At 35.8% G+C, this 21,459-nt stretch overlaps 1 protein-coding gene across 1 annotated transcript in view; it reads left to right on the top strand.

Annotated features, from left to right (window-relative positions):
- Positions 1–3,483: 3,483 nt before the first annotated feature.
- KITLG (KIT ligand) overlaps positions 3,484–21,459 on the top strand; it is a 34,256-nt gene continuing 16,280 nt past the window's right edge. The window contains exons 1-4 of the mRNA XM_010008055.1: positions 3,484–3,565; positions 14,153–14,223; positions 14,603–14,716; positions 21,272–21,334. Coding sequence (XP_010006357.1) covers positions 3,484–3,565; positions 14,153–14,223; positions 14,603–14,716; positions 21,272–21,334 — 330 coding nt within the window. The remainder of the gene's footprint in view (positions 3,566–14,152; positions 14,224–14,602; positions 14,717–21,271; positions 21,335–21,459) is intronic.

Genomic DNA, 21,459 nt, shown 5'->3' with positions numbered 1-21,459 from the left:
GAACATTATTTCAGTTACTGTTGAATTTGTACCTGTTTGAAGTGCTAATTGTCAAACTATGATGTCCTTTTTGGCTTTATTTGCTATGGTGGATTCTTCTTAACATACACATTCCATTGCTTATTTCAGAGAAAATGGCACAGTTGCTATGAAACTGAGAAGAATTTTTTTCCTTTACAAATTGACAAGTATCACTTAAGTAAACTTGATAAGAAACTGCATCACTTAAAAAAGTACCTGATGTCTTGCTGGAATTTTAGAATGTAGGGGTTGAAAAGTATATACTCCGAGATTTGCACTAATCTTCTAAATGATAGGAAGCCAAATGAATTTCCTGATATGCCAGGGAACTTAATGTGTCCTCTTTAAGAAGAGTAATCCTTGGAAATTTGTGAGAAGGAGGTGTGTAAATAATCTGATAATTCATAGTATATTGTCTCAATATTTGCATGAGTTTCTCTTATCACCACATCTCTAACAAGGATGCTGTTGAACATGTATCATGGGCTTTTCTAATTCACATGAGTACTTTTGACTAAGTGTAATGTTTTATATGAAGTAGATGCACTAGGCAGTATTTCTAGTTGCATTTTCATAAATAGACCCTGTGAAAATCTGTAAAATTAAGGTTAAAATAGTTTTTTTTACAAAAAGTTGCATTCTGCTGCATTCTTGCAAATGTGAGGATACCAGACATTTCTTATCAGTTAATATTTGAATTCAAAGTAGTGTATAACTGGTGTCTTCAGAATTACATTCAAGAAGCAACTGTACTTAATAGCCATTTAGAATTCTGCAAAATTGCACAGACTTGCAGAACTTTTTTCTCAGATTATTTTTTTCCAGTTGAATCTGCATCTCCATAGTCACACCGAGCTGCAAAGTGACAGATTCAACTTCTTCCTTTCATATGCTTACCCCACAATTTCTGCATTTTTTTAAGCAAAGCTGCATGCATTGCTTCTGTTTTAAGTTTAGATATTGCTCTAGTTAGCATAACTCAAGCAAAACCATTGAGGTAGCATTTGAATTACATTCATATTGATTCTGTGGTTGCAATTGCGTGACAACCAAGTTATCTGGGATATGTCCTGTGTCTCTTTAAGGTGAGAGCACTTGCACATTGTTATGTCATGGGAATGTGCATCGTCTTCCTGGATATATGGGAGATTTGTGGGGAAACACTGAAGTATTAGAAACACTTTGATGTAGCTTGTAATTTTTAGCCTATATAAATCCAAATTAAAATAAACAAAAATCCAAACAAGAAGTCAAAATGAAAAACCTAAACCCACCCACAAGCCACAAGAGTATTAGAATTACAGTTTGTGTGGACAGGTCTAAAGTTTGGGGAAGGCTATAAATTATATCTTGGGTTAATTTTACAGTAAAGTCAAAGTGCTAATAACTTGGTAAAAACAGGAGATCATGCTGTTTCCTTAATTTTCTTAAATATTTAGTAACTCAACATATTAACTCATAGTTCTCATCTTCAGAGTTAATTAATATGTTCAGATTTTAAATAAGAATTTATCTTAACAGTCTGCCTCTACTGTTTTGTTGTCAGCAGATCTTGCTGTGTTTAAATCAGTCAGTAGAAAGAAGGTAGGAACTCTGTATTAATAGAGTGCAATGAAAGGAATAGAAAAGCTGAGCTCCTGTAAAAGAAATGCTTTCAATGTACTAAAATTCTTTGTGTTTAAAAATAGGTGCATAAAGAAAAAGTATGGAAATTACTTACTTGGATTCAAAGAAAAAGTCCAAGAAGAAAATCAAGTACCCCTATTTTGTATCTCCCTTATCATAATAATTTGAGGGAAAAATAAATAAATAAAATATATATATACACAAGGGCAGAAAGCAAAGTGCAGAAATGAGTAATTTTTTTATTATTATTTTTTTACATGGCAAAAGCCTAAGAAGTAGTGTTTTTTAATTGTCAGCAACCTCATAGAGTTCAATCTGGTAAGAGGGTTCACAGACTGATCACAACATGTGCAAGCTACATAAATTACTCAGGTTAATTGAAATTAAAAGAGATTCTGAAGAACTTTGTAGAGGTTTAGAGAAGATAGGAGAACAGATGGCATGATGGCAAGTGGCATTCATGGTGTTTAAGAGCAAGGGGGATGCATTTTGGAAGGAATGTTTTGAACTAATTGTAACTACATTAATAATAGCAGCTTTCATTAGTGAAAAAAAAACAACAACCGCTAAAAACAAAACAAAAAAAACAACCCACTTACAAGCTCTATTGTACTGTTCTTGCAGCAATACATGGTCAGGAAAAATGGCTGAAAAATCCCTGTATTGTAGAACAAATTGAGCAACATATTGGGATACAGTAGGAGCAGAAAGAGAAACTTAAAAACTGTACTGCTTTTAGGATGGTGATAACCTGCCATCTTGAAAAAAAAACTCCTGATTGCCTTTCTAGAAAAAAAAAAGAGTATAATGGAAATAGTAGTCATAAAGCAGACAAAAGTGTTATATACAAACAATGTGCATATCAAAGGGACTGAAAACTGAGGATTAGAAACTACTGAGTTATATGCAAGAAGTAGTTAGAATGATTACTGGACATTACTGATCTTTTCTTGGTACAAGAGCAAAGAAATATTTAACAGAATTGAAAGTCAGAAGATGTTAAAACAGGCAATGCTACCTTCACACACATTTACCAGTCTGGAAAGCTTTTTGACACTAGGTATAATATGGCTTGAAGTGCAGCTTGATCAATGTCAGAGTGAGCCCAGGAAGTCACTTCCACCGAAAGGGGTAGACGTAGTCTTCTCATCCTTGCACATCTGTTCTCCACTCATTCCTCAGGGATTAGCTTTCTGTCTCTGAGCTGAATTGGCTGCTCACTGCCTGTGAATTTACTGACTTGCAAAGGGGTCGGGTGAATGTCAGAGGGAAGGAAGCTGTGGAGAAGGAGATGCTGAGAGCCCTCTTGCAGCAGCAGGGAGCTGTTAGATTGCTTCAGATCATCTCATTAACTTCGACTGAAGAAAAAAGGATTATACACTTAAGTAGGTAAAAAGCCATGGTTACTTCAGTTTACACTCTGAGCATGAAAGGTTGCTTATCACCTAATTCATGCAGTTAAGAAGAAATTTTAAAATAGGCAATATATTCTCTTAAGTGTGAATGATGAGGTTTTCTCAGTTTTCTGTGGCTACCAGGCTGATCATGTACCAATCTGACACTTCTTAGTTTCCAAATCTTCATTGCCTTAATTGCATAAGTCACATTTGGCCTAATTATAAACCTAGTTTCATACACAGCCATCTGCCAAAATTACCATCTGTAATAATTCATCCTTTAGTTTTGAGAAAAGAAAAACCTTTTGAAATACATTGTAGCTGAACTCCCAATTACATGTGTAATTAATGACAGCTGAGAAAATTTATACTGAAAGATCTTTCTTTTAGCACCTGAGTATGAATGGATAGGACTCAAAACACTTTATGCAATGCCGACATGGCTCATTATTCAAAGGCAGTGGAGCTTCCATGGACCATTGCTGGAAAATACTCTTGTCCAGTACCTCAGTTATCTACAGGTAAAGACACTTTAAAAATATGTCCTCCCCTTTTAGAGGTGCACAGGAATTCAAAATATGCTTTGAGTTTCTGATGCAGTAATATGGCTACTGGCTTTTTATTTTATAGGAAGCATTTTGATCAGTCCTGGTGCATCCCATTTTTGCCATCTTCACCTTACATTGTCATGTAACAACCTTATACCTTGCTTCCAATTCCTGAAATATCTGTTTTGGCAACTTTCTTTCTTTAAAAAAAAAAAATAAATGCATACATCTCATTACCATAATTGCAGAAAGAACTTTCAAAATTAACAATGGCATTGTGCATTTTTGAAAATCACAAAAGAGGAATTGCTGTTCATTTTCAGTGGTAAAAAGATATGCAGTTGGAATATTAATCACTTAGGTATAATAGGTATTTTTTCACATATGGAAATTATTTCAATTTAGATAAAAAAACTTAGAAATAGTTGATTTGGTCTTACTAAGATACCTACTTTAATTGCTTTAAGACAAGGCATAATGTATTTGTAATTCCAGCTTGCTGGGGTAAATGGCTTATTTGCTGTCCAGTGCTTACATTGTCTTGCAAGCATGCTTAAATGTTTTGAAGATTAGTTTCTAATTTGATGGGTCAGTTTCCTGATTTGTCTGCACTTGCACATGCTGTAACTTCAAGGCATTTGAGATTAATCTCATCCATCAGTCTATCACTTCAGATAAATATTCTTTCCACGAAAAAATATGTATCTATTCTTAATGTCCTTATATTCTAATAGCAGTGTAAATGTAAGATTGTGTTATTCTTTCACAGATCATTACCTTAAAGTTGATTTATTCCCTTGGATTTTGAGCGTGTATAGGAACGCATCTGATTCAAATTATGTAGGAAATAAAATGTTGCCTAATATCTTAGAGCATTTTTGGAAGGCAAATTATTTACTGTGTAGGTTTCATAAATAAATATGAGAGAATTGAGTTGACACTAGGATCTGGAAAAAGTTTGGTTTTCTTTTCCAGTAAGAAAACTATTTAAATCTGGTTTTGTTTTACTCTGTGTTATTTGAAAACAGACAAGATAATCTTCATGATTCCCACAAGTATTTCTTGTTGCACTACTAATACATACAGCTCAACTTGTCAGGCACAGTGACAAGAAGTTCAAAATGAAGATCTACTGAAATCTTGAATAGATTTAAATAGGTCTAGGAAGAAGCTAATCCTAGCAGTGTTGCTTCTGAGGGGGCTCATTGAAACTTCATTTTATTATTGATAAATAAGTAGTCATATGCTCCAATTTTTGAACTGTAAAGTTTAGGTTTATACATTTCCCAGGGAAATGACATGCCTTTGGGTTAGATAACTATGGTATCAAGAATTGCTATGTAAATGAAAAAAGAACAATAGGATTTTTATTGTGATAAATATACTAGACACACTCAAAGTCCTATTTTTTTCCCAGAATCTCTTGACAAAACAATATGAAAACTTAGCACCAAAGGTAGGAGATGCAGACTTCGTTTTTAACTTCTGTTGCTGTTTTTGTTTACCATGCTGGCTTTTAAATGGCTTGCCTCTGTGCTTTTAATCGTTTCCACTGAAAAATTATCTTCTAGAAACCTTCTGCAGCTTTTGTAATAAAAAAAATGTTAATTGTTAAAAGATCTGCAGTGGCTGTTCGTGGGGCCAGAAGCCAACAACATGTGTTTTGTTAGAAACAGAACATGGTGTGGAAAGGGTTATGTATTTGTTTTAAAACTCAAGCTGCTTCTAACAAACTAGGCACTGTTAAGTTTACACTGTTAAGTGTAATGGCACTCTTTCCTTTTGCAATAGAATTAAATAAGTGTGTTAAGAATATTTTTCATCCCTGTTACATGCTACAAGGTAATTATGTAGATTCAGAGTACTGCTTATAAAAGTATATTTTGAATTCTGAGAGAAAAAGTAACGTCTTTTATAACTTAAGTTCAAAATTTTAGGTGTCACTACTGATGATGGAAGGAAACCTAAAATACCCTGTAGGTATTTCCCAAAAGATCTAAGATTTAAAGCAGCTGAAAAGCGGAACAACCTTCTTTCATCAATGTTGTAGTTGGTGTTGAAAATTTTGGCCATATACCTTGGCTAAATATCTGGTTGTTTTGTGGTTTTGTTTTGGATTTTAATCTCTTCAAAATCACTTTTCTCACTAATATTTTACAAAAGAAAAATACATGGTACATCATCATTAGAAAAGTTATCACTTGATGTTTTGGACATCAGAGTGAAAACTTTTCAGTTCTGGTGGACTGAGATTTCCTGTTCCAAGCCTTTTTAAGTTGATGCAGGTGCTACTGACTGGATTATATCCAGAAAAGCCATCTTTTGTGTGCATAAATTGAGAATCCCTTTATGTCGGCTTTTATTTATCAATGGGAGAAACTGGTCTGACCCATGAGGAGCTATCCCTTTTAAAAGTTGTGTGACTTAGAGTGTTGATTTTAAGTTGTTTGCTTCACTTCAGAAGCAACCACCTGGCTGGATTCTACATCCATTGAAATGACTGCAACAACGCTCAGTAAGGGGCAGGGTAATCCTCTGTTTACATTTGCCAGAGAGGAGAGTCTTTGAAACTTAGGTCCTATAGAGAGTAAATACATAAAATTTGTAATCTGAGAGCAGGTAAGAGAAAGGGAGTGCTTTGTTTATTTTCCATGAGGTTTTGTTTTTTATGTTGTGTCTGTGTCATGGAGCACTGGAAGACAGATGGGCTTTTTAATTAGGCATAAAGAAGACTCAGTTAGTAGGGCTGATCTCCATAAATACATCATGAAAACAAACTGGAAAGATGGGAGTGTACATAAGCAAAGGAACAGTGTTGCCATGAGAACACGTGATATAAACTGGTATCAATACACTTAAACGGGAAAGTACAAGAAGACTTTTAACCATTGGATCAGTGAAGACTTGGAACAATTTCCCAAGATTCACCTTAAATACTGTGTTCTGATTTGGGTCCCTCACTGCAAGAAAGGCATTAAGATGCTGGTGCACAACCAAAGAAGAGCTGCGAAGCTAGTGAAGGGTCTAGAGCACAAGTCTTACAAGAAGCAACTGACGGAACTGAGGTTGTTTAGTCTGGAGAAGAGAAGGCTAAGGTGAGACCTTATTGCTGTCTAGAAAAGCCTGAAAGGAATCTGTAGTGAGGTAAGGGATGGCCTCTTCTCCCAAGTAGCAAGCAATAGGACAAATGGAAATGACCTCAAGTTGTTTTTTTAAATAGTTCTCCCAACCCAAATTTCATGTACTTTGTAGCAGATGGTAAGAATTAAAGATCCAGTACAGAATTTCTGTGACAAGTCTTATTCTATTTTCTTAACTGGTGTTTGAAGTTCTAAAATTAAAAAGGATGGTTCTGTATGCCTTTTCATTATAACTCAGAAGAATATTCAAGTGGATGATTTTTTTTTTTTGCATGAACTTGGCAAACAAGCAGAACATCTGAAATAGATCTTTAAATACAATCTTTAATTAAGTATTTTACTTAAGAGAATGTCTTTCATTCCCTAAGGAAGTCAGATCATCCACCTCCATACAGTGTGAGAATCTTGTCCTGCCTGCCAAGATAATCTTCTATCTTACTTTGCCTTCCCCTTTCAATTACTTAAAAATGCCTTTACTAGAAAACTTTGCTAAGTTCCCAAGAGGCAAAAAAGGAAAAAAAAAAAAAAAAAAAGAAAAAAAAGCAAAGAAAAAAAAGCGCAACTTCCTCTTTGGAATTTGGAATTTGTGGGAGGTTTTGTTGTGTCAACTGAACTCTAGTCTTTTGCTTATTTCTATTTTGATTGTGTAGGTATTTTGTATCTCAATGGCTTCATTAACAGAACAAGTAAATACAGTCATTATTACTCTAACTTGGGATAAAAAAGTGTAAAATTTCAGTACCAGTCCTGGATAATTGTAGCGGAACTTTACAAGGAGGGGCAAAAAAATATCTCTTGTCAATACATATGCCCTAAAAAGACTGTGCTAAGTGCAGGACCTCTGAAGGTCTTAACAATATCTGATTATGACTTAACAGGAAAATTTCTTTCAAGATACATGCTTTAAATTTTTATTTTACTTTCTTTCCATTTAAACATTTTTGTCCCTAAAACTGCTGGTTCATTGCAGAACTAGAATGCCACCTGATGGACGATTATCAGTAAATATTGATTTGAAAGCCATTAACACAAGCTCCAGCAGCAACATCCATATATAATTATGTGTTTCTTAGTAACTTCCCTTCCCAGTATTTGGGAACTAAATGAACTGGCTGTCATCCAGGACAGATTTAGGATGCATGGAAACTGCCTGAATACCTGATTGTCAAGTGAGATTAAAAAGTGGACAAAATTTATTATGGAACAGATAACATTTTTAAAGAGCCAAAGCCAACATCTTTAGATCAGCCAAATACTTTATACTTGTATCCTTACAGGGTTGGAAAATACATGCAGTAATTTACGCATTAAAACACTGTTTTGTAGTTTATTGAACATAATTACAAAATACCTGGATTACATTGATTTGCAAGTCAAACTTTGTATCAATTTACACTTCTTGCTTATCATATTCATCCTGGTTTTAGTTGAAACACACAAACTAAACCCAGCAGGAGTCTGGTTGGACCTTTACTAAGTGCAACAGTAACACAATTTCTGGAGCAGGCTGCTGCTTTTCTCTCTGCGAGGAGAGCTGCAAGGGGCAGAGGATGATAGCAATTGGCCTGAGGTTGCATGAGATTAAGTTGGCATAATCACCTTCCTACTTTTCCCAAGATCTGAATGGTGGGAAAGAATAGTGTGTTTCATCATTTTCTCAGCAGAGTAAGACCGTGAGTCTTAAATTTGTCTCAGGAAAAAGATGTGCATAAGTTGGCAGAACTAGAGAATGGTTGCACCTTCCAGCTGAAGAAAAAGTAGTGAAAAAAGAGTAGCTCTGCATTAGCATTTAACAGGTTTTGGACTATTTTTATCCACTGACCTGAACAGAGATACTGCTGATTCACTGGCAGTGTACCTTAGAAGGGAACAAGATCTGCTGCATCTGTATGCAGCAATTGGCTTTTTCTTTGCACATATGGATGTTGGGAGTGCAGCAAATAGTACTTTAAAATTCTGCCACCAAATGGACAATTAGCTGACAAATTTTGTTCTTGTCAGTTGTCATTAGGCAGTCCAGAAGTCCCTCATGAGAAAGCAAAGTTAAAGGGAATAGGTTTTATATTTGGGAACATAATGAAAAGGCAAACACAGAATTGTCACAAAAAGATCAAACAGCTGTTAAAGTGGTTGCCTATTGAGTTCATTTGAATGTATAGGGGCAATGGCTCCTTTGGTTACTTATGTTTGTAATAATAACTCATTAATTTCCTTCCCCTTTACCCTGGGAAGTACCGTTGCATTATGTATTTTAGATATTAAATGCAGAACTGGGCAGAAGAGTATTCTGCATTTTTTAAATAACGAAATACGTGTTCAAATATTTCATGTCTAAAGCATTGCAAAACTTACTCTGGAAAAGAGTGACCAGCATTTCTGCAGCCTGTGTTTAAATCAGAATCCAAATAAATCACTCTGATACTCCCTGAATTTTGTTTACTTTTATAATAAGTCTCCCAACTACACATCATTGTTAAAAAAAATGAAGAATGGTATCAGTCACTAGAAAAGTATGCATCTGCTTTTTGTAATCAAAACAAAGCATTTAGGGTGTGATCCAGAGATTTTTAGGTGTCTCACCCCAGCAGGCTGACTCACTGAGCTGGAGTTTGCCTCCATTTTGTTCAGTGGATTGCCAAAAAGTTGTTGAAGAAATCTCACATGTTGACTGGGGAGCTTCCCCGAAGTTAGGGTGCCCAGATGGAGAAGCATGTGTGAGATGAGGATACACATAAATGTTCTGATGCCTGTGTAACGAACATGTCTTTTTTTTTACTTCTTTCCTGTACCTAATGGATTGCCAGTGTAAATTTCATAAATGTTCTGAAAAATAAAGGTCGGGAATACCAGTATACCCCCATTTTGCCCCTTCTGGCTAGGAAGCCATCACAGGTGGGAAAGAGTTTGGAGTGGTAGGTAGGAGGTAGATATCAGAGGAACAGATCCCGACTCCCATGAGTTGGTTAGAGGAAATTTAACCCAGGTCTGTCACTCATTCGTGGGCACCCTCGTCAACACACTGTTGTATTTGGTGAGACTAGTGCCAATCTTTTGAAAGACAGTGATGGCTACACTCTGACCTAAACACTTCAGTGATGTCCTATTTAGGGATCAAGCAGTGGATCTCCTGTGTACCTGAGAGTATGTAGAGACCTCTCCAGTTGCAAATGTCCTTGTCAAAATAATTCACTGCTTCCAGAACTAGGTGGTCATGGGTGGGTGACTATTTTTTCCATACCTCACTCACTCTTTTTAGCATTTAAGCAGTATCTAGGCGCAGTCATTTAGAGTACTGAAGTTAGTGCTGTCATTTGCATGGGTGAACGTATTGCTGAATAGCATGAAAGTGGGAATTGGATTAAATTCTGTATAAATACTCATCTTTCAATTTAAGAGTTTTCCACGCTGACAGTAAATTTCTTAATTGGTTGAGGCAATTCTTCCATGTCTGACAATCTCTGTCACAGCTTAATTACTAAACAGATTAGTAGACACATGAAATAAATACAGTGCTTTTATGCTTCTGGATGTTTAGTGGCTAAAAAAAAGAAAAAGAAAAAAAGGGGAAAAAAATATCTTTTCTTGCTATTTTTGTTTTCTCTGACTCTTCTTACAAAAGGCTTTTTAAGGCATACTTATGAATGCTAAGTTAGCTACTTATCACTGACCAGCAAATATTGTTCACATGCTGTTCCTGTGCAAAGCAGCATGCCAACACTGCCTGAGGAGCCAATGTTGTGAGATGTTCCTACTCCAGCATTAGTAGAAGTGACAACTAAATTTGGGAAGCCTGACCCAGTGTAAATATTATTCCACTTTGTCAGCTAACCCTACTGTAGCCGTGGCTTAGCTGTGGTTAATTAGAAGATTTGCTCAAGAAACTGGGCTGAAAAATTCCTTGGCTAACATGAGTTGAATCCAAGAAGTTCTATAATGAAGAACCCATTAGTCTGTGCAGTTCCTACCTCTCCCTCTGCTTAATGTTTTTTTTTTGTGTTTTATTATTGGCATTTTCTCTTGGATGCTTCCTCTCTTTTTATTGTTAGGATTGTTAGCAGTACAAATACTTGGAAATGTTCAGACTTTCCAATATTTTGCTTATTTAGCAATGTGGTATTCCCCTTGCTGGTTTCCACTTAAGGAATTAGCTGAACATTAAAAAGTGACTGAGAGTCTTTCATAGCATACGGTGAATAAGATGCTAAAGTGCTCATTCAGCAGCATATGTCAACGTTTCAGATCATAAATGAAGAACATAAATGAAAAAGTTGTTGATTTATAACTGAAAGGATGTCCTTCAACACATTGGATCACTAGCTAAGCCTCTAAAATGCTGTTACCTCAAACTATAGATTGTGGCATATAGGCAATAATAAAAATCATCTGCAGAATGATCAAAAGTGTATACTTTGAATCCTGAACTTGAGTTATCCTTCCCAATATAATATTTTTTTTCTCTTTTCTCTAAAGCAAATATTTGGTATTTCAAACATTTCAGAATATAAAAACTAATGAATAGTTTTTTGAGACAAAAATAGGAAAAGGCCCTTTGGTATACAAGCCTACCTCCTGTCTGCAATATATCTTCAATTTAATGCTAGTAGATGATGTGTGATTAAATCCTGTGGCCAGCTTTGAAAATCCCATTTTAGCTTAGAAGTAATTACATATGGAAATCTGTTATGAGTGCTGCGTTGGTAACTTTCATTTATGCTTAGTAAAGTGTAAAACTGGAATCTCTGTTTATAAAGCTATTGTTTAAGGCTCACTTTTGTTCTGTCCTTGATTTAATTCAGTCTATTCACATTTTGCTCAAACAGCAGGTTTGGTCATTAGTAAATGACACAAAAATAGCTTAGCTCTTTGATCTGTACAGTCCTTACATACAATGTGCCTGTAGGCATGTGTAATATAAATATTCTGTAAGTGCAAATAATTAAAATATTTGGAATAATAGGCATGCTGAAACTAGCAGTATTTTGCAGTTTTTCAGTTCCTATTGGAGAACACAAGGAACAAATAAGCAAGAAAAACCTCAAATAATCTCAAAATTTGCAGAGCATTTGTTTTTAATAGCCCTTATAAAAATTACTAAGCCTTTAAATCCCATTAGTTACATAGGAAAAAGGTGTATTCCTATTGATTTGTATAATTATAAAATGTGTAGTTATTTTTAAGGTTAATGTATGGGTTGTCTTTAATGCAGCAGTGTGATAATTGACAAGATGCATCAGAGTTCTGTGTTGGTTTTTTTTGAGTATGCTGCTGCTTTTATTAATTTTACTCTGCCAAAAAAAAAAAAAAAAAAGTGTTTCTAGTTCAAGAGTTTTGCTGCTTTTTTGATCATTAGACTGTTAGGTGAACATTGTTCTATGTCAGTGACACAAGCCAGTGAACAAATCCCATTTTCTTTTGCATACTACTCAGTACTGAGGAACACAATAAAGAAATTGGCAATTTCTGGTGTGGTCTCCATCTCCAAAGAACATATCAGGGAAACATCACTGAACCCCAGTCAGTGTAACTGCTAGTGTACTGTTAAACTCTGGAGGCAGAACTACTTTTTTTTTTTTTTTTTTTTTTTTTTTTTTTTTTTTTTTTTTTTTTTTTTTTTTTTTTTTTTTTTTTTTTTTTTTTCTTTTTCTTTTTTTTTTTTTTATTCTTGAAAGCAGTATAGTTAGTCCATTTTTGAGCTGGTTGCCATTAATTTAACCTTTTAAATAACATTTTTGGTCCAAAAATTGTGGTGGGAAAATTATTGGTTAACTTGAGGTCCCCCTTGGTTTCCTCTGTGATTCTGGAGCTTAAGTGAGGAGAGAGAAATGTTTCTCTGTCAACTTACAGCTAGTTCTAAAACAACTTTGAGCTCTTATGCACTTCAAGGAGCTCTCAAAATTCTTTTTAGAGATTGGGAGCATCTTCACTGCATCACCCCAGAGCTTGCTGTGTTCATATATGCAGAATCGTATAAGATGCAGAGGTTCTGTAAGAGAGACTTTGCTAGGTACTGATTCTCCATTCTTAACACAGGTAATTGTACAAATATTTTATTAAAAGTATTTCTAAATGCTACTTATGTTAAAGCAAGAGGCATCCTCAAAAGGCATGCTGCACATTTTATGTGTTCTTTGCTTAGAATATTTTCAATTTCTTTGTGTGTAAATCTACCCGTTGCTGCGGTGTGTGATGGTACAGTTTAGGGAGAGCCGAGTGCAGGCTCCACCGAAACAGGCAGTCCTGGTTTGTCCCATCTGTAGAGCAGCATTTCCACTCTCAGTTACCTGGATCAGAAAGCTTAAAAATAGCACAGGAAAACAAAGATTGAAGTTGTCTGCCTTGTACAGCTAGCTAAACCATCTCATCAGGGGCAATGCAAGAGGCAGAGGGAGGAGGCTAGATTGCCTTTTCCAGCAGCAGCCCACACTGGTTTTGCCTAAATGAACCAGGAAGACATATTCTAAGAAAGCAAATGACCAGTTTTACTTGAGATGTAAGATACATATACGATTTAAGAGATATAAGATACAAGAGAGAGATTTACGTGTCATTTAACAGCTCTAGGGAAAGTGCCAAGCACTGTTCTGTCATGTTTATGTAGCTCCTGGAGTGATTGTTATCATCAGGCTTTCTTAGCCCCTCTAAGTTACTATAATGCTACTTAGTCTTTTGAACCTGAGATTTTTTTTCTCTCGGTTTTCTCTCATTTTGCTTCGTCTATGTTGTTTGATTTGCTTTGGTCTTAAATTGAAAGGTTGGATAGCATTTGAAGGCAAGGCTGGAGACAGGAGCTCTCTACCTACACCAGGGAACAAACAGGACTGAGGTGCATCTTAGCTTGTGCAAAAGCAAATTCTGGTCTTAGCCCTGCCCTCGTGGAGGCTTGGGAGCTTGCGCAGGCAAATTCCATACTTGCAATAAATGTACAACATCATGGGCTCCTGCTGACAGCTTCAGTCGGCTGGCACAAGAAGCTTCACAACCCAAGGCTACTTTTGATTATCCATAACTTAAATGCTTTAACATTCTGGAAATAAAGATCTTCAGCTTAAACTTGGCACAGGGCTCTGTGGGAAACCAGCAAAGCACAAGGAACAACAGAAGGCGAGGATGTTCAGGCAGTGTAGCCAAGGAGACACCCAGGTGCATCACAGCTAGTTAGCTGGTGCTTTTCTGGCTGTCTCACAAGCCTGTGTGAGTACATTGCATTGCTGTTCCTAATAGGATTTAGGAGGAGAATGTACTGCCAAAGCCAAGCTGCTGCTCCTGAGAGGCCAGGGCACGTCACTTAGAGAAAATGTGTTGTACTGCTGCTTGAGATCTCAGTATTTGGACAGAGTCCAGTTGTGTTTTAGCTTGCAGTTTAAGTACTCAAATGTAATGGCTGTGATGATGAACTTTCTCCTTTTGTGGTCTGGTATAGTTTTGTTCTTTACCGTTCAGTGTCACACTAGAGGCACAGGCTTATCAACTACCTTATTGGATGAATGTCAAGTGTTTAGTTAGCTTTATGTTGGTGAGGAAGAATATGGCAAAGTTTGTCTCCTGCTCTTCTTTCGTATCTGTAAAACTTGCAGAAACTCACCTAAGCAGGATCCTGCACAAGTAATCTGATGGCTCAATACCAGGTTTTCCATTATTACTGAAAAGGTACATGCTTCCAGAAAATATCAATTAAGTGCATTTCTCTGGATCCGTGCCATGAAGATTACACTATAGTGATATGTCTTCATGAAACGTGAAGAGTATTGTTGCATCTAAACTTTGTGTATGAGAAACATTCATAAAATATCTTGTTAATTCATGTTTGGAGATTGCTTACTCAGGGTTTCTTTTTTATTCTTCTTCTTTTTTATTTTTATTTACTAAATAGACTTGGATTATCACTTGCTTTTGTCTTCAACTACTCCTACTTAATCCTATTGTCAAAGCCCAGAGTTCCTGCGGGAATCCAGTGACAGATGATGTGAATGACATTGCAAAATTGGTAAGTAGCTTTTATTTTAAATTATTCTTTATGTTAAACAGTAATCAGTGGCTAATAGCACTTACACTTTTAAGCAAAGTTAGCAAGTCTATATTAGAATCAGGGAAATATTGATAATAAATAAATAAATATGTCAATATCTGTCACTTGATCAAGACCAAAACCTTTGTTGCAGAGAGTGGAGAATAGTTTCAAAGTTCATTGAAGAGATAACCTTCTTGACCAAGTTGGAGTATATGTACAGATGTGTTGTGTTTCCACCCTCTGAAAGTAAAAAAAAATTGTCAAAAATCTTACTTTCCTCACGTATTTTCTGGGATCAGAATACTTCCCATGCAGATGAAAGATTTGCCTTTGTATTACTGATTTGTGGGAAGTAAACTGGCAACAAACAGAACTGAAAGGAAGCAAAAGTCTTTTCCTTGAGCCATATATAAAAATAGCATAATATTAGACATCCTTGTAGCAGTAACAGTAATAACAACTGAAGGGCTCTTACAGCTTTTAGGTGTGAGAGGGTTACACTCATCATGTCTTTTTGTCTACTCGCTATGCCTAGAAGTTCAATTCTGAAGGACTCAAAAATTCGTAGAGTAACTGAACTCATTTAAGTACATTTTAGCTATTATTTAACTGAACACTTTATTAACCTGAAAACCTGCATCTCCTTGTGTGAAATCAGTTGGTATTTAACTCCAGTGAACGCAGTGATCATGCTAACTTTCAGTAGTGCAGAGTCTTAACACCAAAGTTTTTAACAAATAATATATACTGAACACTTAACAAGCATACCTTTATACACTTGTTTACTTCAGCTGAAAATTATAGCTTAATTATAGAAAAATAGTTGCAATACCAGTATTAATATTATCAAACACTTGATTTGGAGTCCCTTGCACTTGCTGCCAGTACAGTGTTCTTGTTTTCTGTGGACATTGTTATATGCATGTTCTATAGTCCTACTCAAATAATTAGTGCTTCACATTAGTCCCTTTAGGTAGCATTTGAAGGTATTGACATGTATTCAAGATAATATTTAATCTCTTGAAAGAGTATTAAGCTTTGATTTAAACCTGTTGGAAGCACGACAGAATGACAAAGCTCCTATGAGGGCTGGAGAAACTGTCTAGGACAGGGTTACCAAAAACTTCTTGTCAATCATGTATCCTCAGAACAAACGCTTCAACTTTCCCTTTAGTACAATTTGAACTTCAAGAATGTACAAATACAGATTACAAAAATTTGCATGCAGCTTGAGCAATCCCACTTTGCTTTTGAGATAAATTATGAAAAAAACCTGATATCATAAAAATTAGGTTAGTCTTTCATTTGACTGTGACTTTTTGTGTCCTACGTCTTCCTACGTCATATTCCTACATCTTCCTCCTGACTAGTTCAGCAAGTGTAATTCTTGCACATTTCCCTGTAGCACTATGTTTCCAAACCCCCACCTCTCCTCCACATCCCCACACATGTAGTGTGGTTGATAGTTCCCTCCCATGTCCCCTAGGCATGGCGCCTACCTGAGCAATGTTTCTGCTCCTGCCAAGCTTGAGCAGACTGGGGTAGGGCTGAGGTAGTCCAGCTGTTCCTCAGTGAGGATGCTGTACAGTGCTTCTCCTCACTTAAACACATACCTTCCAGATCTCTCTACCAAATGCAAAAAATGGGGTGAAGTTAACTTGCAAGTTCAAAGGTATTTTGAGTTGGAGAAATAACAGAGACATAGAAAGCCTAGACACCTGGATTCTCTTTGTTTTAAGTTGTGCATCTGGGAATGTTTTGAAGAAAGTCTGTATCCCTGTTTTGTCTGTGTTAAGATTTGCATAGATTTTTAATATGGAAATAATTTCTAAAAAGCCACTTAAAAAAAAGCAATGGAAATAATTTTCTGTCTTAAATTTAGCACAGGAACTCTTGGTTTCAGTTAAACTTACTATAATCTATTTTTTATATATAAATATATATATATGGACCAGAGACATCTACTAAGCCTAAGCTACTGGAAAATAAATAAGGCCCACTGTGCAGAGCCTGAAAATGTGGGTCATATGCCTAATCCACTTTGTGTTGACTACTAAATTGAGGACAGATGTACAGTGTGACATGTTTTCAGTGGTGTTAATCTGGATTTTCACTAGCCTCATACTACACTCCTACCAGAAGCTAGAATCAGAGAGAGCAGATTCAGTAACATTAAGGTGCCTGAGCATTAATCAACCTAAGACCAAGCCAGACTGGTACCTGTTAATACAAAAATTACTTATATGTTCTGTGCAATTAAATTTATTGAAATGTTTATAATATAATTGTGTCATATGAAAAATGTGTCCTAAGTAAAATTATTTTTAAAAATCACTTGAACAATCATTTTTTGTTTGTTTGTTTTTAATAATGAGAACTTTAAAAGAGCGTAATTTCATACCTATAGGGAACAAAAGTATTTACACAGTATTCATTCTGCATTACTAGTAACTTGAACTCCTGCTTCTCTTTTAATGAAGATGTCTGGAGGGAAACACATTACTTGATGAACAATTGTTCTGTATTATGAAACTGTAATTGCAGCACCTGTCAATAAAGCCTGTCCCCATTGTTCTTTTCAGCACAGTAAGTAAGCAGAAAGCTGCATTGCTGTAATTGTGAGTCTGATTTTGCATAAGAATTAAGAATCTGTTGTGTACAAGTGCATTAAATATGAACATCAAACCTACATATAAGTAGAATTTTCACTGAGTATGTATAGAATATACCACATATTTTATTTCATCCATTAATGAAGTCTAAGACATTCACCTCTTCTTCCAGGATCTATTTATCTAAATAAGTCTTTTTTTGGTTTTGTTTTTTTTTGTTGTTTCTTGAATGTTGGAAGCCCAAACAATAGTCAGCATTTGCTGACCAGGTTGCTTGCTTGAGACATGATGTTTCAAAAACTTTGCCTTTTGCATCTTTGCTGTAAGTGTGTGCTCTTGGCAACATTTTATATTTATTTTTAAATGGATATAACTCTCCTGAGTGAAAGCGTTATAAAATAATGATCCAGTGTTGTTATCCTGCAAATAATCTGCCACTGTGGCTGTAAGAAGTGTGAAGGGAAATTGTTAGCATGTTGTCTTAAGCCAAATGATGAGGGTTTTATTAACTGCTTCATTAGCACATGAGATAGAGTAGATTGCAGAGATGATGGACAGAAAGTGGAAGCTCCTGCAGGAAAAGAAAAGCCAAAGATGCAAAGAAGGGAGGTGCAAAGGCATTAAAGAATAGGAAAGGGGAAGGACAAAGAGAGAAATGGGAGGTGGAAGTGGCAACCAAAAGGAAAGTATGATTTTCCCATCATATGCCTCAGAGTAAAAAAGAAATCACTGACAATTGTAAATGATAATGTTTTACTTTCAGGACTTATTTTATCTTTGATCTGTGTATGTAAAAAAATAATAAATATATGTCTATGTTTGTTTCCTTAAAATTTTAAAAACAGTCACAATAAAGAGAATTTCCAAGACTAGTAGCCCTCATTTCAATGCACTTGACTGCAGAGACAAGTCATTTAATTTCTGTTCTGCTGTTGCAATGAAAGGATAGTTTTTGGAACCCAAATCGCTTTTACATCCCTTTTTCATCCCCCTGTCTGTGTGACCATAAGGAAATTTTGAAATTATATTTGGGTTACTCAATGTTAACAGTGCTGTACTCAGACCTCTGTATGTCAAAAGGAATCTCACATTCCCATCTGAGATTTTGTTACAACTGGGAATGTTGATTTCATATGGATTTAAATACATAAGTCTAGATTCCTTGTTCTGCACTTCTGAGAGCTTGATAGGATTTCTACAACCACAGTCATTCACTAAATCAGAGAAATATTTTGTGGCATTTTAATTGGAATGCAGGGTTATTTTAGTTCTATACATTACTTTCCAAGATTAACAGTTAATGTTCTCTATAATAATCAAAACTGGTTTATCTAAACCAAAGAAAGTCATGCAGGCAGGTGTTTCATTGCCTCCAGATTTGTCACTGTGTTTAAGAAGTTGAGTATAGGAACAAAAGAAAAAAAAGATATTCTGGGACTCTGAAATTTTCAAGGGACAGTCCTTTTCCATCCCCCTTTGCTCAGGCATCTCAGAGCACTCTTGTCCTCTGCCTTGTGTGACACCTTCTTGGCAGCAGCAGCAGCAGCCAGACACCCGGTACTGAGAGCCCTTTCACAACTTTCAGCATCATTTCAGCAGTTGAAAAGCAAGCCATTCTTTTTTAGATAGTAGTCTTGGTGGCTAGTCTTCAAGAAAATTTCAAGATCCATTTTAGGAAAGCAAGACAGTACAAAATGCACAGATTTAGGACGAATATATCCTTCACTCTTACATCAGGGGCTCTACCCTATTTTCCATGCGTGAGTTGGGAAGTCCAACTGGGATTCAAATATAGCTCCCTGGCGTTGACTGAGCTCCATCATTTACCATCAGCAGAGCATCTGGCATGTGGAGTTTAATCAATAAGACTTTAACAAGTTGTTTCGTCTTGAGGCAGGGCATATATTTTGTGTTTGACACCCTCCCCCCAGTGATCTTCATTTTTAGTAGTAAATTCAAAAATATCTTTTCTGATTCACAGTCTGTCAAGGAGAAAAATATCTGAGGCTGAGCTGTATTCTCTGGCTTTGTTTGAAAGGCTATAAGAGCTCTTGGGCAGTTACATTTTTTTAACTGTGCTTGAAAAGTACTTGACAGGATCTGATGCCAGTGAAGTAGATTGTATACATAATGCATATAAATGCTTGTAGTGTTCACTGATTCAGAACAAATTTAATCTTCCAGTGACCTTTCTTAAAGAATGGTGCTTTTGCTGACATTGCTAAGTGTTGAATCCCTCTACAGTGAGTATGGGAAACTTTGCACATACAGTGGCATCTTCACTATCTTTGCTGCTTGAAGTGCTACTAATTCTACCTCTCTAGGCACGCAAAGCAAGCCGGAAAAGAAACTGGATTACCTATTTATATGTCATGATGTCAGGGTGTTTTTAGAGGAAAAAAAAAAGGTACCAAAAAATGTGAGTGAGGATTTAAAATAAATCAAATGCTCTAAAGAAAGAATAAATGTACTTTGATATTTTCCACTATTTGTTGTATCTTAAATCTACTCCCCAAAAGGCCAAGTAAATAGGAATTGATAGGATTTTAGCATCACATTTTCAGCTTCTGCTTTGGGAATGCATAGGTATGAAAAGAACATTGATCTACAGAAAGGAAATTATCAGGATCATTTGTATAAAATTTGGGGGGTTTATGCTGTGGCAGAAAGGTAGATGTCACTGAACTGAAGGACTGTGGTTCAGCCCACATTGTAAGTAAAAAAAATGTTAGGAGTTTATTAGGGACTGACTTTGCGTAAGTATTGTCCTGGATCCTTTTTAGAACCATAACATTTTGGAATTTCTTTTTTTATTTTGAATTGAAAGAAAAAAATAATGAACAAAACATTCTGTTGTATCAACCAAATATTACCTAAAAGCTGCACAGAAAAAAAAAAAAAAAAAAAAAAGAAAATCCCTGTGCTGTTGCTATAGCAGCAGAATCAGAAGCCATACCAGAATTATCATTAACCCTAAGAAGTAGAAATGCTTTGCTGAACAAAGTACAGATTCTCATTCTCTAAAGGAATTACGTGTGTGTTTATAGTCTCTGCACTAAATGAAATTAAAACCAGGATGAGAAATACCAATTGAATATTTCACTAATACAAAAGAGTATCAATTTACTCTATCACTGAGAATAGTAGTATTGTTAAACCTTTTCAAAAAGTACTTAAAGAAATTGTCATGGCAGCATCTCCTTCTTCATCTCCCTACTCAACATATTCCCCAGATGATCAACCATGTCTCACAGTAGTGTTGGATACAGTCTGTGGGAAATTTTATTGTATGATTCAGTGAGAACCCTTCTTCCACACCCCATACTCATCCACACCTGCAGAGCTGTGTTCAGCTTACATGTGCGGAAGCTCTCCTTTGCCCCAGGACATTGCTGTGATATAATTATATTGCTCATCATTAATAAGAGGCACAGCTTCAAAACTGAAGTTGTGCTCAAGTGTTTTGCTGTCCTGGTACCTAACTAAGGACAAGGCAGGCAAGTATTTCTGTAGGTTCAAATGCTTGCTGAAGTTGAAATTTATTTGAAGGGGAAAGGCTTAATGTTCCACTGTTCAGGGTGGTTGGGATTACATACACATTGTCCTGTAAACATGTGTTTCTGCAGTAATTAATAACTTCAGATCACTTCTCACCATATTACTGACTTTAATTCATCTGGGAATTGATGGGATTAAACTTGTTTGGGGAACATTACAGAGGTGTGGAAATATGCTTTACTTGTGAGCTGATAAGAGTCAGTAGCAGTTGCACAGGAAACTGAGTGTGTAAGCTTTTGCACCTGGTAAGTTACTGAAAATTTGTGTTGAGCATTTGATAGAATTTTTTGAATACAGTGATGGAAATTAAGACTTACTTTGTGTAGTCAGTGATAACATTTTTATTATCTGTTTATTGTAGGTTGGAAATCTCCCAAATGATTATATGATAACCCTTAAATATGTCCCGAAGATGGATAGTCTGGTATGTACAAACACTTCAAGTTAATCCCAATAAAATAACCACTGGCACCAGTTATGGCTGTAGCATTTTAGACCTGGTCCTATAGTTTAGTAGGATACAGTTAAATGACAGTTGTTTCACTTCTC

This window comes from Chaetura pelagica, unplaced genomic scaffold, assembly GCF_000747805.2.
Source record: "Chaetura pelagica isolate M959 unplaced genomic scaffold, ChaPel_1.0 scaffold50, whole genome shotgun sequence".
Classification (NCBI taxonomy): domain Eukaryota; kingdom Metazoa; phylum Chordata; class Aves; order Apodiformes; family Apodidae; genus Chaetura; species Chaetura pelagica.
Note: the sequence above shows the minus strand (reverse complement) of the source record. Positions and strands in the feature narration are given on the sequence as shown.